At 41.3% G+C, this 14,712-nt stretch overlaps 1 protein-coding gene across 1 annotated transcript in view; it reads left to right on the top strand.

The window, feature by feature from the left end:
* Nucleotides 1–14,712, top strand: part of FAT3 (FAT atypical cadherin 3) — a 347,711-nt gene that overhangs the window by 320,936 nt on the left and 12,063 nt on the right. Inside the window, exons 23-25 of the mRNA XM_021382213.1 lie at nucleotides 9,645–9,798; nucleotides 10,903–11,558; nucleotides 13,599–13,712. Coding sequence (XP_021237888.1) covers nucleotides 9,645–9,798; nucleotides 10,903–11,558; nucleotides 13,599–13,712 — 924 coding nt within the window. The remainder of the gene's footprint in view (nucleotides 1–9,644; nucleotides 9,799–10,902; nucleotides 11,559–13,598; nucleotides 13,713–14,712) is intronic.

The raw sequence follows: 14,712 nt of genomic DNA, 5'->3' as shown, positions 1-14,712 counted from the left end.
AAAAGGAAATTGATTTATTGACTGTTAGGATAATCCTATTTCTATAGAAACCAATAGAATTACAATTACTGTAATTCTCAGCTGGATTTTACAGGATCCATTTACAGCAGCGAAGGATATACACCAAGATGGTGATTTCAAACGTCCATCACTGACGCAATGGTACTGTTGCCCTTCTCTGTTTCTGAAGCTGTCACAAATAATTACCAGGCTGTCTACAAACACCTTGGTACTTTTGTGAGTGAGTAATTTCATTCCATGTCTGCATGTAGAAGAGTGAGTCTGCACCATTGTAAACCCCCTCGAAGTGTACTTACAGCTTCCTTGGAAGCCTGGGTGCTTCAAGGTCTAATACCAAAGTTCATAGAACATTGATTTAAGCAGTGCTAGAGTTTCTTACCCAGTGGTTACATGGCGGCATGTGTAATCTGGTTTTAGTGATTTACTGCCTAGTAATCTAATGTAGTAAACTAGTTAACTAATATAATATAGTAAAACTAGTAGTAAACTAATATAGTGCACACATACCCCAACCATAGGAACGTATTAGTGGGAAAATAGCAAATGGCATACATATAGGGCCTTTCTTGTAGGGTTGTTCTATTTCTGCTTTCCTGCCCCCTTTCCTACATCGTATTAGCAGAAAGCATTGTTCATCTTTTCTGGCAAGCTAAAGCTTTGCCTTAGTGAGCTGACAAGGTCCGATACTCCCCATGTCCTGATTAGGACATTTTCAGTCCAAAAAGGAGCGTAGTCAACAGGGAGGTCTTCTGCAAGCACAGAGCTTTCCATTCACTTATTGTTGGTGTTTTAAGTCATATTTCCCTAAGGAAAATACCTTTTAACCATCATCCAGGGCTTTCTGCTTAACTGTGTCCATGTAGTTACCTCGTACACATAAGAGTAATTTCTGCTTTTCAATTGTTTTCAGCTTTGTTCTCTTATTTCCCTCCCGGTTCCCCCAGAGGCAGGTGATTTTCTGCACTCATTCTCTAGCTCTACTTCATGGTTGAGGGTTTGGCTGTTACTTGAGTTGTCTTTGAATCCAGTGCTCCTGGAGGAGGTTGCAGGATGTGTTCCCAGTCCTCCCCGTGCCACTACGTGCTGGCATCAGGGTCTTTGGAGATCCTTCCAACCCTTCACCTAAACTGATCGGTGCCTAACCTCCGCGGTACTTTTAACTGGGATATTTTTATGAAGGAGCAGTTCACAGAACTGTGTCTATTTTCTTAAACTTTAGAGCAATTTAATTTAGTTTTCAGAGCTGAAATCAGGTGAGATCTGAGCAAAAATGACTGTCAGACAGATTTTTTGGCCTTATAGAGTAATGGCCCAACACTGTGGATTTTCTGGCGCAGAGATCTCAGCTCGCATCTCTTCCGGATGCTTGGCTTTGATTCAGCCACCTCTTCTCCAATGGCAACATTACATAAAGATTACGTAAATTGCTAGGAAATACGTCTGCTCCATGTATATGGACGTAGCGTGGCTTTGATTGAGACTCCATGCTTAATAAATGAGGATAACCATTCCTCAAGCCACCATCCTAGGAAGCATGAGAACAGCTCCTTGTACTGAATTTGTTTACAATATTGCTCAATGATCTCATGATGAGTAAATTAAAACCTTTCTAAGGAACTGTTTCACAGTTTCACAGCAATTGAATTTTTTCCCAGCACCCTCTGCATGCCAGTTCACACTGAGGGGAGCAGTGGGATGGGGAAACCACCTGAAGGTTGGGTGGACTCTTGAAAATGGACCTGTTTTATTACTGGAATGGGCAGGCACGGTTCTCGTGTCAACATAATTTGCTGCTGGAACGCAGTCATGGAGCTGATTTAACTTGCCTGCCTTCCTGCCTCGGCGAGGGGCATGTGCCCTGCAGGGATGTTTCGGCTGCCTGCCGCTCCAAAATCTGTTTGCTGTTTTTACTGCCTCAGCAGTGTATGTAAATACAAGGTTGTTATAAAGCCATAATTCTAGCGCAATGGGCCCTGACTGTACGTTGGCAGTTCTGTGGCCCAGTCCCTCAGGAGGAGTCGTGGGCAGTTTTGTTTCCACCAAGCAAAACAGTTCTGTTGATAGTGTCCTCAGTGCACAAAAAGATGTTGTAATTAAATTCCATGGAGCCCAAAAGCACTGCAGATGATGGTTATGGAGCCACAAATTGCAATGTGCATTTAAGAATCGCCAGAGATATTTCATGACATAGATGTTAGCAGATGGATTTTATTTTAAAAAGAATAAAGTGTAATCAATCTTTATTTTTTATCTTAAGAAAGGAAATGACAGGTTACAAATAGACATTTAAAATGCACTGTGCCAGCAGAGATCTCATCCCCAGTCCCAGGGCATTTGAAAGGATCAAGATCTCTTTACTAATACTTCCACAGAATCGTAGAATCGTAGAATGGTTTGGGTTGGAAGGGACCCTTAAAGACCATCTAGTCCAACCCCCTGCATTGAACAGGGACACCTACAGCTCCATCAGGTGCTCAGAGCCCTGCCCAGCCTCACGTTGAGTGTCTCCAGGGATGGGGCACCCACCACCTCTCTGGGCAACCTGTGCCAGTGCCTTACCACCCTTAGAGTAAAAAAAAACTTCTTCCTTATCTCCAATTTAAATCTCTCCTCTTTTAGTTTGAAACCATTTCCCCTCTTCCTATCATTTGATATGGTATTTTCCTCCTGTTAAAGTTTCTGGAGAATTATGGTTCTTTTCCTAAACAGTGAGTGTTTGGAATAAAAGCTGGATTTCTTTTAATAAATCAGTCCTTTAATTTGAATTTTACAGAGCAAATTTCATATACTGTTAACATCCTTTTTCTTAAAAAACCCTACTGTGCTTTACAAGGAAATTAAGAGAGAGAAAAAGAAAGCTCAGATTTGTAGCAAACTTTAAAAGAAAACAGTCAAACAAAGGTTACCCAACATTATAGCATTAAAGTTGCTGGCTACATGCCAGAAATCAAAGGGCCAGTGCCTAATTTACACACAATTCACATAAATTGATCATCTAAAATACAATCTCGGTAATAGCATTCCTGTTGTGAGATCTTCCTTTCAGTGGAAATGCCTACTGTTCACCATTAATAAAAAGCTGCCTCTTAGTGCCTTTTACTGTGCAGCTATGGAAATAGGGTACCATTATGGCCCTGTTCAGGGATTTGTTAAAGTGGTGCTTTGTATGCACTAGGAGAGTGAACATATTGTAGCAGGAGGACAAAATAAGGATCTCAGCCTGCAAGAGAATGCACAGATAGGTCAGATGCTCTAAAACACCACTGAGAGGCTGTGGAGTCTCCTCCTTGGAGATATTCAGAAGTCAGCTGGACACGGCCCTGGGCACCGTACTCTGGGTGTCCCTGCTGGAACTGGGGTTGGAGCAGATGGACACAGAGGACCCTGCCAACCACTGCCATGCAGTGAGAGCACATAAGAGCTTATCTGCTTCCATAATCTGGTTTCTGAAGCAGCAGAAAGTGACCATGACATGAGTTGCGCTCATGTGTTTCCACAAGTCTGAATCAAATCCCATGTCAGCAGAAGACGTCCAGTGCTGTCAGTGGTTATAAAGCTCAGACAGGGCACAGTGTGCCCAGGGACCCCATGGGGACATCTCATGCATGTTTAAAAAAGCCTGGGAAAGGGGGAAGAGCACTCTCCAGGATTGCTCCTGACAGCTCAGGATAATGTCAGAAGGAGGAGACTTCAGCTTAAGGATAATTTTCTTGGAGACACTGGAAACCACAGTCCTGAAATATAGACCACATTCTTCCAGATTTGCAGTCTTTATCCTCAAGTGTGGGTCAATAAAGCTATTTTTAAAGAAAGCTGTTAGTGTTTTGAAACCTGACAAACAACCTCATGTTCTTTAATGACTTGTCTCTTTGGACTAACATTTCCAAAGAAAACTCAACCAAGTGTTTAAAGTGTGGTTAAGCTATAAGCAGCTGAATATGAGGTCTTAAAATGGGAAATGTCACACAACCTTAATAATAGAGCGATGTTACCAATTCTGCCAATAGTAAGTGTATGTTTATCTGCTTGAATAACAACATGAGCAATCACAGCAATAGAAGGCTTTACTGTAATCAAATCTGAGTCCTTTGCCAAGCTTTTCAGCCACAGAGAAAAACCTCATGCTTGTAAATCCTACAATTAGAAGCATAGTTACTTCCTTTGAATGTGATCAGTCCTATATACATCTGGCTTTGATTGAAGCAAATGGCTTATATAAGTGGGCAATTTTATTTGAATATGAAGCATTTGAGCAAAAGTATCTAGCAAGTCAAGGGTTGAGGGCAGGGAGTAAGGACAGAAAGTCATTGCTTTCCCCTCTCAATTTTCCTTCCTCTCTCTTTTTTTTTTTTTATGAATTAAAATCCAGTGGGAGAGAAGAATGCAACCTGGTACTTAGATGGTGTTTTTAATACACTTTTTGAAGCATGTTGGCTATATTAACACACAGGCAGTTTTGAGGTCTAAGTAGTTTGCAAGAGTGACAGGGAAAAAATGGGTGTATTACTGCTGTGGCTGTGAACTGACCAGGTCTAAGTATACTCTCAATGTCACTTTTTTCACACAAACACAAACAAGCCAGCATGCTGTAATGGAAGTATACCAAATGTGCATTAGTTCATTTTTAAAGGTTTTTTAGGATTTTTTTTTTTTCAATCTTGCTTATAGCTGTGCTTTTTAGAGATTTGGATTTAGATTCAGAGTTTCAAAGCAGTTACACACCAACCCTTCTATAGAAAGCACCAGTTTCCTACCAACATGTAGCATAAGGCAGTGATCATCTCTTTGAAGACAGATATGTGAAATCTGAAGTGGCAGGAATACATATGGCTGAAGAACACACAGCTCTTCAAGCTGGCCAGGTATGTCTCTAACGACACCAAAACATAAGTGCTGGGATAGATGGTTTCCACCTGCAGCTTTCTCATCAGTTAACTCAACATGACATGGTGTGTGAGCAAGGCCAAGGGCAGGCCTGTTCCTTGACATCGAGTTTGTCAGGGCTAGTGGCACAGTGGGGAAAGAAACTACATGGGGAGATCAAATGCAAAAGCCTAGCACACAGCAAATAAAAGCCTCTTGCATGTGATGGATAGAAACAGGAGCATACACATGTTCAAAAAAAGAATTGGCAACAGTTAGGAGCATCCTCTTCAATAAAGCCAAGTAAACCTGAGGATAGACAGGCATTCAGATGCTCAGGCTGGGAATTCTACCAATGGGGATGTTCACTGCCTTACAGCATCCCATCTGCTGATGGCACAGTGCCTGTCTTTTGCCACTGTTGCTGCTATAAAGTGCCAAGCAAACACAGGTATAGACAGGAAGCCTGTGCAGTGTCCTCAGTTTCAGCATGTTGCTCTTCAGTAAGGTCTGGGCTGAAAAAGCCCTTTTCTTCCTGTCACTTTGTATGACTGAGCAGAAACACACCAAGACAAGAGAACAAGCCACAGACAAGTCAAGGCAGGTCAAGAAGGCAAGAGGACATCCTCTGGAGTCAGAGAATGTGGCACAGCTGCATAGGAGGATTCGGTGAAGGAGCATGAGAGAAACCTAATAAAACAATCAGATCACTCAGAACTAATGCCGTAGGCATTAGAGGGCTATGTAAGTGTGAGCAGTGAGGCTTTACAAAACCAAGTTTACTCTGGGTGGTGTTGAGCTGGAAGGCACACATCAGGAGTGCAGACAACCTGATCCTAAAACCCTGAAATGTGTGCACTGAAGGTGCCGAGTCCTCAGCACTGTTTCTCTCCACAAACCTACTGCCAATTGCTCTTTAGCGCCTGTTTATACAGATATGGCCTAACTTGGCAGTGTCATTGCTCATTGCTTATGGTTCCTTAGAGTTGGCTGTTCACAGAATCATAGAATCATAGAATGGTAGAATCATTAAGGCTGTAAAAGACCTCTAAGATCATTTAGTCCAACCATCCACCTACCATCAATATTGCCCACTAAACCATGTCCCTCGGTGCCACATCTCCATGGTTCCTGAACACCTCCAGGGACGGTGACCTGTGCCAATGCTGCTACCTGGGAGAAGAGGCCAACCCCCTCCTCACCACAACCTCCTGTCAGGCAGTTGTAGAGAGAGATAAGGTCTCCCCTGAGCCTTCTCTTCTCCAGACCAAACAATCCCAGCTCCCTCAGCCACTCCCCATAACACTTGTGCTCTAGACCCCTCAACAGCTTCGTCGCCCTCCTCTGAACACGCTCTAGGGCCTCTGTGCCTTCCTTTTGCTGGTACAGACTGTTGTGACATAGACCAAGGGTGCATTGGCCCTGTCCCAACAACACTGCAGATGTGCTTATCATAGATTTCTGTCTATTGCCACTGGTTCCTTGTGAAGCCATACTGTGCTGACAGCACAAGATTTGGTGCATTGGAGAGTGCATATCAACATTTTTCAGGATCAATATGCAAAATGAAATATTCATATCTCTTGAAGGGAACCCAGGTGGACTGTATGATCTTAAATGCTGAAGTATTTCCAAGACTTGCACTGTCTTCACTGTGAACAGGAACAAGCCCTAGATAGCTTGAAAGAGGAATTTTCTTTTCCTACTGAGAGGGCAGGGCCACTTGGCCCCCTGTACTTCAGCTACTGTTTTCGGGCATGGGAAGTTTGCGTATTACTCTTGCATTAAACAGATGGGAAGAAATGCATGATACATTACATGGATATTAAATCAAAACTGTAATAAAAATTCTCTGTTAGACCTAGGATGCATCCCTGACAAAAAGGTTTTCTTTAGGAATGCTCTCCGTCCTCAGCCATGTGGCCACAGTGTGCAGCACCAGGTGACATTATAGCCTCTGCTGAGAGGTTTGGAAAGGCATGAAAGGTCTGGAAAGTCTGCTGGCCTAGTCGATAGATGCTGTGAACTGAGCCATCATATCGGCTCTACTCCATGAATTTTGATGTATGCTTTGCTGTGCCATGTTCTCCCAGATGAATGTTTTGCAGCTCTGATTGTGTGTCACAGGAAAGTTCAGTGTCTTTTGCCAGTGTCTTAGAGTAAGCAGATGTATGGCAGTGCGTCTAATGGGAAGAGAAGTCAGTGATAAATATTAAAATTTAACAGTAACCAGTTCTATTGCTTTTTTTATTCCTAACTTTGTTGCCTTTTTTATTATTAACTTTGATCTCCAGACTTAGAATCTATACTGAATACTTTAGGTGCCTAATATCTGATTGTCTTCTACCATCATTAAATCAAATCCAGTCAAAAATGTTGGCTTTCATAAGTAACTTTTCATTTTTATTTTGTTCATACATCACCCAGCAGACATTGGACCCATTTGATGTACTCAGTTTTAGCTCCTCTTGATATAAAATGCTTATTGAAGTTAGTGCATCTTTATTATAAATTATTTTCAATACTAATAATGAATATATCCATCCTCCTTTTATAGTTAGTGGAAAAAAAGGATTTTTTCAGTCAAATCAGTATTTCTCAGGCTGTCTACAGTGAATAAATGTAAGAGAATGTGTTACACAGCAACAATCCAGAGCTTAACTCAGCACAGCTGAAACAAATGTAAGAGGTGAAAAGAAAATTAGTTGAAGGTTTTGGTGTTCCAATGATTGCCAGTTTGTAACATAGGTGCAGAAAGCTTGATTTTAAAGTCATTTTAAAGTTATATAGTTTTCAAATGCCAGTTATCAGATAGTTAGAAAAACAGATCTATTCTGCTATTATATAAAGCAACATATATGTTTATGAATGAAATGTTTTATCTCTGAAAATTTTCATTTCACTTAAACTCAGTGAGACCATAGAAGTGTAGGAAAACATTACTATAAATTTTTCAACCATAGATGTCACTGTTCAGTCATAAAATGGAGCAATGAAACAGCCTCTCTTATTCATGCTGTGATTTCTACCTCAAGGATCGGGTGTTTTACCAAGTAACAATAAATATTTTGTAGGAATGGCATCAAAACACGATGCCTGGTGCAGCTGCAGTTTTGTAATTCTTCAGTCCCAGCTCTCTACAGGTCTAAAAAGCCATTCACATTGTCTGAGTGAGTGTGTGTAAGGCAGCAAAAATAATCCCATCTTGCTGGTGCTGACCAAGTAAGCTTTCTGGGAATCCTTGCAGTGGAATCATTTCTTTTCTTAATTCTGTAACCTTAAAATAGTACTGCTTTTGTCCCCCTTTTTGTAGAAGGACAACAAAACAGCATGATATTTGATTATCTATTTCATTTATCTTCACTTAGATGGGTTTGTAATCTTGACTGAATGAGCCAGTAAGTCTGTTCCAGATTTCTTTGCTAGAGTCTGTCCTCATGAAAGAATTCAGTTAGGGTAGCTAAACAAGGTGAATTGAACCAGACAGGACATTAAAGATGTGGCAGTCCAAATGTAGAATTGCTTTTGTCTCATGCCACTACTGCATTGTTTCTGTGAAATTCTCTTCCTCATAACTCTGCCAGAAATTTCCTGCCTCATTTTCTAGAACAGTGTCTTTTAAAATGCATATATATGTGTGTATATAAATGTATTTCAAAAGTACAGATATAAGGATTTCAACAGTGTTAATGGCAGGAAGATACCTTGTTCCAGTTGATTAAGATGGCATATTCAGTATGTTGCTTTGATATATGAACTCCATAAGTGGAGCTTGAATCTTGCCTACACATCTGTTGGGAGATTCTGGTTTTGTAAGTTGTTGTTCCTTTTTCTTCTCAAGTGAAAAAGGACTCAGATTTCAGAACTTAGTTCTAGCACAATATGAAGACATGCATTGTCTCACTGGATTGCTTTATGACCTTAAATAAAGGATTTATTAATGGCAAATCACAAGGAAAGGGGAATAAAACAGACAGTCTTTTGCTACCTGGGGTAGTGTACTGATGGTTTCAAGAAATGTTTCTAGCTCATGTTGCTCCTTTGCTGGCAAGAAGCATGGAAAAAGGACTTTGGTCCCTTGCAGTCCCCTACTTGAGTGGTGTGATGCCTGATTTATTGCAGCTAAAGATTAATCAGACTCCTAATAGCAGAAAATGCATCTAATCAGCTCTGATTAGGGGTGGCAGTCCCCTGTTCAGCTGGTGTTATGAAGCTCATGGTTCATGCCTGGATGATGTGCTTCATGAAAGAGTTAAATATCATTGTCAAGTGTTATATTATTGCTGTCTCATCCCTGCTATGTCATCCATGATATGTATTACAAAAAAGCTCTTAGCTCATGTATTTGATCTTTGATGAAGCCCCAGATGAGGTGTGGGCTGCCACTATGGGAAATTTGGTCTTTCTTTTCAAAAAAAGAGGGAGATGCATCACTGGTCTAGAATATTTACTGCAACCAAGGTTGTTCGCAGGGGACATTTATTCTTACCTGAATCACAATGATTAGAATAGTTGGAGCTTCAGAGGTTCCGCTGGTCCCTGGTTGTATTACATGAGCTCCAATCACCCAAACATTCCAGATAAGAAAATGCTCCACTGGAGTTAGTGTGGACCACACAGATATACTAGAATGGGTATAAGCATCCCTTTTACCCTACAGAATAATAAATTTTTTGGAGTATATTAGTCTAGTAGATTCTCTTACTTCTAGATACAGTGGATGGCTTCTGATGTATTTCTTTGTGTCCTTCACCTCCCAGGCTACCAGTGCAATTGCCTCTCTCAGTTTACTGGAAGAAATTGTGAATCAGAGATCACAGCCTGCTTCCCAAATCCCTGCCGGAATGGAGGCTCATGCGATCCCATTGGCAATGCTTTCATCTGCAACTGCAAAAATGGCCTGACTGGAGTAACGTAAGTAAACTTTCCAACATGGGCAATCAGAGCATTTAAATTCAGTGATGGAGTTTGTTTTTTCAGCTGGGCACTTTGTACCCAACTAAGGGACATGATTTAGCAATGGAACCCTGTAAGTCAGGTTGATGGTTGGGCTTAATGATCTTGAAGGTCTTTTCCAACGTTGATGATTCTGTGATTCCCTTGCAAAAAGCAACCCAACACTTAGTGCTTAAATCAAGTCTAAGCTAATGAAAGATGAGAAATCCATGAGGCTTTCTGAATCCAGCTCTGAAGTTACTGTGTCAAATGAGATCTCCAAATTAGATATGGATCTCACTAAGGTACAGTCTCATTGAGATGTGGACACCTAAGTCATCCCGTAAAGCCTGTGGAAGCTGATCTGTAATCTTTTCTTTTTGAGAACGGATCAATTATTTAGGCCTAACTTAAAAGCCTAATTTATTGCATTCATTTTTAAAATTCAAACCTTGATAACATACTTGGTGTAGAAACCTGTCCCCTGCTTTTTTCTCATTTGTTTGTCTGTTTGCACTTTTTGTTTTGTTTTGCCTTTTTTATCACCTGCTTCTCTTCCCTGTTCTCTCTGTTTAGGGTTCCTGTGGTTATATTTTTCCCGCTTCTGTAATATTTATTCATTTTATCTCCAGCCCTAAATCAATTTTAAAAGCCAGTGTATTCCCCTTTTCTCTCAAATTAGTAGTCTATGAATTTTTTACTATACTTTTTTTCAGCTGTTTTCTCCTCGAATCCTCTTGATAATAGTATTGAATCCCATGTGTTAGTCCAAAAATGAAATAAAAGTGATGAGATCTTCTGTTATGTTCTGTGAGCAGTATTAGGATCAAGAAGCCTTTTCCTATGAGATGTTTTAAACTTTTATTTCCTTCTTGACATTTTCATTTTATTATTTTTAAAAGCCATGGAATACCCGCAGAAAAAAATTAAATGCCATTAAATAATATGATTATGATATGATAATTGGCTAAGCACCAGCAAGGTGCTCGTTGTAGTTGTACCACTTTGACAGGTCATCACTTGGAAGCTGGGCTGTTTGCTAAGCGTTCTCCAAACTCCACATTCTCCTTTTCTTCTTTTAAGGTGTGAAGAAGATATCAATGAGTGCGAAAGAGAAGAATGTGAAAATGGTGGCTCCTGCGTCAACGTATTTGGTTCATTTCTGTGCAACTGCACCGCTGGCTACGTGGGGCAGTACTGCGGTCTTCGCCCTGTGGTGGTTCCCAATATACAAGCCGGGCATTCGTACGTCGGCAAGGAGGAGCTGATAGGAATAGCCGTGGTTCTGTTTGTCATATTTGTGTTGATCATCCTTTTTATAATTTTTCGCAAGAAAGTATTCCGGAAGAACTATTCCCGCAATAACATCACGCTTGTACAGGATCCAGCCACTGCTGCCCTGCTGAACAAGAGCAACGGCATCCAGTTCAAAAACATCAGAAACAGCGGAGACAGCAGGAACATCTACCAGGAGGTTGGGCCTCCTCAGGTCCCTGTAAGGCCGATGGCCTACACCCCATGCTTCCAGAGTGACTCGCGGAATAACCTGGACAAGATAGTGGATGGGCTTGGCGTGGAGCACCAGGAGATGACAACATTTCATCCCGAGTCCCCTCGGATCCTGACAGCCAGGCGGGGTGTGGTGGTGTGCAGCGTGGCTCCCAACTTGCCCGCGGTGTCTCCTTGCCGCTCCGACTGTGACTCCATCAGGAAGAGCACGTGGGATGCTGGAACGGAAAGTAAGTGCTGCATGCTGCTGCCACCGTTCTTACCATAGGTGTAGGTTCCTCACAGGGTGCAGCAGGCCCAGCTACACTTACTGCTCTAACTTGAAGGCTAATGTGAAAAAATAGTAAAATTGTGATTTGGTTTAACTTTGAAAGAGTATAATTAACACTAGGCACACAAAACATCTCCTTACATGCACTAAGTAGGACTGAACACATCAATTTACTTGTTCAAAAAGCACAAATACGCACTCTGAGCACTAGTTCTTCAAGTGATACAATGCAGTCATCTTTCTATTGGGGAAAAAAATTGAGGCAGAATTCTCAAATATAAACTCTGCTCGGTCTGGGCGTTTGGTCTCCCAGGGGAGTTAAAATTTTAAAATTTTCTGCAAGAAGTTCTTTTGTGCAAGGGAGACATTCGCTGATACATTTGCTAATTCCAATGTCAATGAAATGAAAGAGGAAATCAAGCACCACTCAGAGGATCACCCTTTCAGTTCATTGCATTCTCATCTGCATTCAGTATCAGTGATGACAAACTTTCTGATCCCCACAGTCGCCCTATTTGTGCTCTGATGGTTTCTCAACAGGTTAATACAATGCTCATTTTCATTCCTGAACAAGTTACTGGAGGTACAGCAAGCCTCACATATTCTCTCATAGTAAGACACCAGTTTGCTGAGGCAGACTTAAGGGCCTGTGCTGTCCATCCTTGTTAGTTAAAACACTTCATATGGACTAAGATGTTTGCTTTAGCAGAGCGAAGGGTTTCTTTTCTTAGTCATGTTTTCTCTTTTAAGTAAAATAATGAGTGTTCAACCCCACTGCAACACAACTTTGATCAAATCTATCAACAAAAATACATGATCCAGGAATTTTTTAGCACTGTTGTTTTAGGGAATAAGAACAGAAAAAGACAGAGATGAACTCTCCACAGTGCCTCACATCTGACATGCACGTTTTCAGCTAAGGCAGCACATTGGCCAAAGTCTTCTAGTGAAAAACGTGAATTAATTATTATTCCTTTGGGCTGTATTTCACTGTTGTGTTGTGGTTGACCTTTTTAACCATTAAATATAGTCTTGCTGATTTAAAATACCAGTATGGAAGCCTCCGTGTGTGCTCTGTTCTGCGTTTTCTTGGGTGTTCTTGCCACAGATGCTGGTATCTGCATGAATTTCTGCACAGCATGAGGTCGTGCCATGGCGATGAGCCTCAGCTGTCAGTAAGTGGGAAGCAGTGCAGCTTCGTTACTGCAGCACTCACTCCATCTACTGTGTACCCTGCTTCTCAGCAGGACTAAATCAGCTGTTACTATATGCAGGTGCCCCATGCTGGGTAGAAATATCTACGGATAGCAGGTGGAGAGCTGTACTTAGGTAGACTGACTGTGTGCACCACCTGAGCTTGTTCATTCATAATTAACTGAGGCATCTGTCTCAGTTCTTACTGTGGATGATATGCTTCCTTATTATCATTCACAGAATGTATATCTGAATGTGTGTATTTAAGCACATGAGAACTTATGCCACAGGCTGCAGTTACATTCCTAAAGTGTAGACAAGTTGACAAGACTGAATGTCCATGACAAAATGTATAATCTACTCTACATTAGTGGTGGATCCAAGAGCCACTGATGTAAAGTTGCCCAATAACTTCACTGGGCTTTGTATGAGCCTCTAAAGAGACTCTCAAATTAGGAAATGAACAGTAAAGATAAATGTAACTGTAATCTCTTGTATAAGATGTTTATACCACATTTTTAAAGTCATTTTCCTTGCCACTACATGGTCTCCGAAAGGCAATACTGACTACAGGTGTTTATTCCTTGGTAGCGATGGTGTCAGCTGCTTGGGAGCCTGTTCAAGCTTCAGACACTTCAAAAGTCATTAGCTGCCTTCATGGCCAAAGTGTCGTTTCCTCTGTCTGGAGGAAATATTTTTATTCTGACAAAAATAAGAGAAGGCTATCTGTTGGCTCTGTGGTATAAATTGACAAATATGCACACCTATAGAGTACCGTTTTGCTTTGTTTTTGCTGTCAATGAAGGTAAAGGGGTTGATGACGCTGAAGAAGTGACCTGTTTTGCAGGAAGTAATAAAGGCAGCAACTCTGAAGTACAGTCCCTCAGCTCCTTCCAGTCTGATTCGGGTGATGACAATGGTAAGAAATGATTTTATCTTTATTATGCTGGGGACAAAGGCATTTAAATCCCTTAATAAAAACAATCAGTGACATCTAGAAAGCACTTTAATAATGCTGGAAGTCAGAAAGTCCTGGATTCAAACCCTTGCTTTGTGGTCATTTTTTAAAGTATCAGAACGTAGTTGAAATCTTGATGCATGTAGCCATTACACCAGTACCAAGCTTTACACTGAATTAGAGTTAGGACACAGCAGACTCACATTGCCAAGGCAGAAGCTGACTAATAGGTAGCAAGTTAAGCTGTAGCTTTTCTATCCTTTTCCCTCTTGGAAGAGGATGACTTTCATGTTTCATCAGTCAAATCAAAGGGAATTTCTCTACAGTTTGTCAGGTCTCATTCACAATCCCAGCAAAAGTCTGCAGGTGCTCAGCATGCAACAATGAGGGGATGAGGCAGTCCCCGGTGGCTTGGCCTCTCCCTGGCAATCACAGCTCAGCGAACAATAGTGCACCATTAAATCCTTGCTCTGTGCATGTTAGTTGTCCTACATCATTATCTCAGTGGGTGACGTGGGCAGAGCCATACACAGCCGGAAAGCAGCACACAAAGTCAGATCAAACCCTTGTTCCAAGGCCCATGCATGTGGAGCAGTGGTGCTGAGAAAAGCCAAGATGTTCCTGCCAGGGAGGGATGATGGTTGTCAGGGAAGCCTCATTGAGATACACATAAAAGATTAGCACAAAGAAATTGCACTTAGGTTCCTCAGACACCAGTTAATGAACTGTCAGGAGGCTCAGCTTCTCAGTCATGTCACGCAGCTTTCCCTTAGGTACTCCTGAATGCTGGAAAAAGCACTTAAAGGGAAGGGCACTTGCAGATGCTTTTGGTTCAGCTGTGACTGAAGCACTGTGAGTATTTTTGTCATGCTTCTCAGGGCTTTTCTGTGCTCCTCCTCTTAAAAAAAAAAAAAAAAAAAAAAAAAAATACTTTTGTGATATTTTTGTGACTGTAATAATT

This window comes from Numida meleagris, chromosome 1 (genome assembly GCF_002078875.1).
Source record: "Numida meleagris isolate 19003 breed g44 Domestic line chromosome 1, NumMel1.0, whole genome shotgun sequence".
Classification (NCBI taxonomy): domain Eukaryota; kingdom Metazoa; phylum Chordata; class Aves; order Galliformes; family Numididae; genus Numida; species Numida meleagris.
The sequence above is the reverse complement of the archived record's forward strand: the minus strand, read 5'-3'. Positions and strand labels throughout refer to the sequence as shown.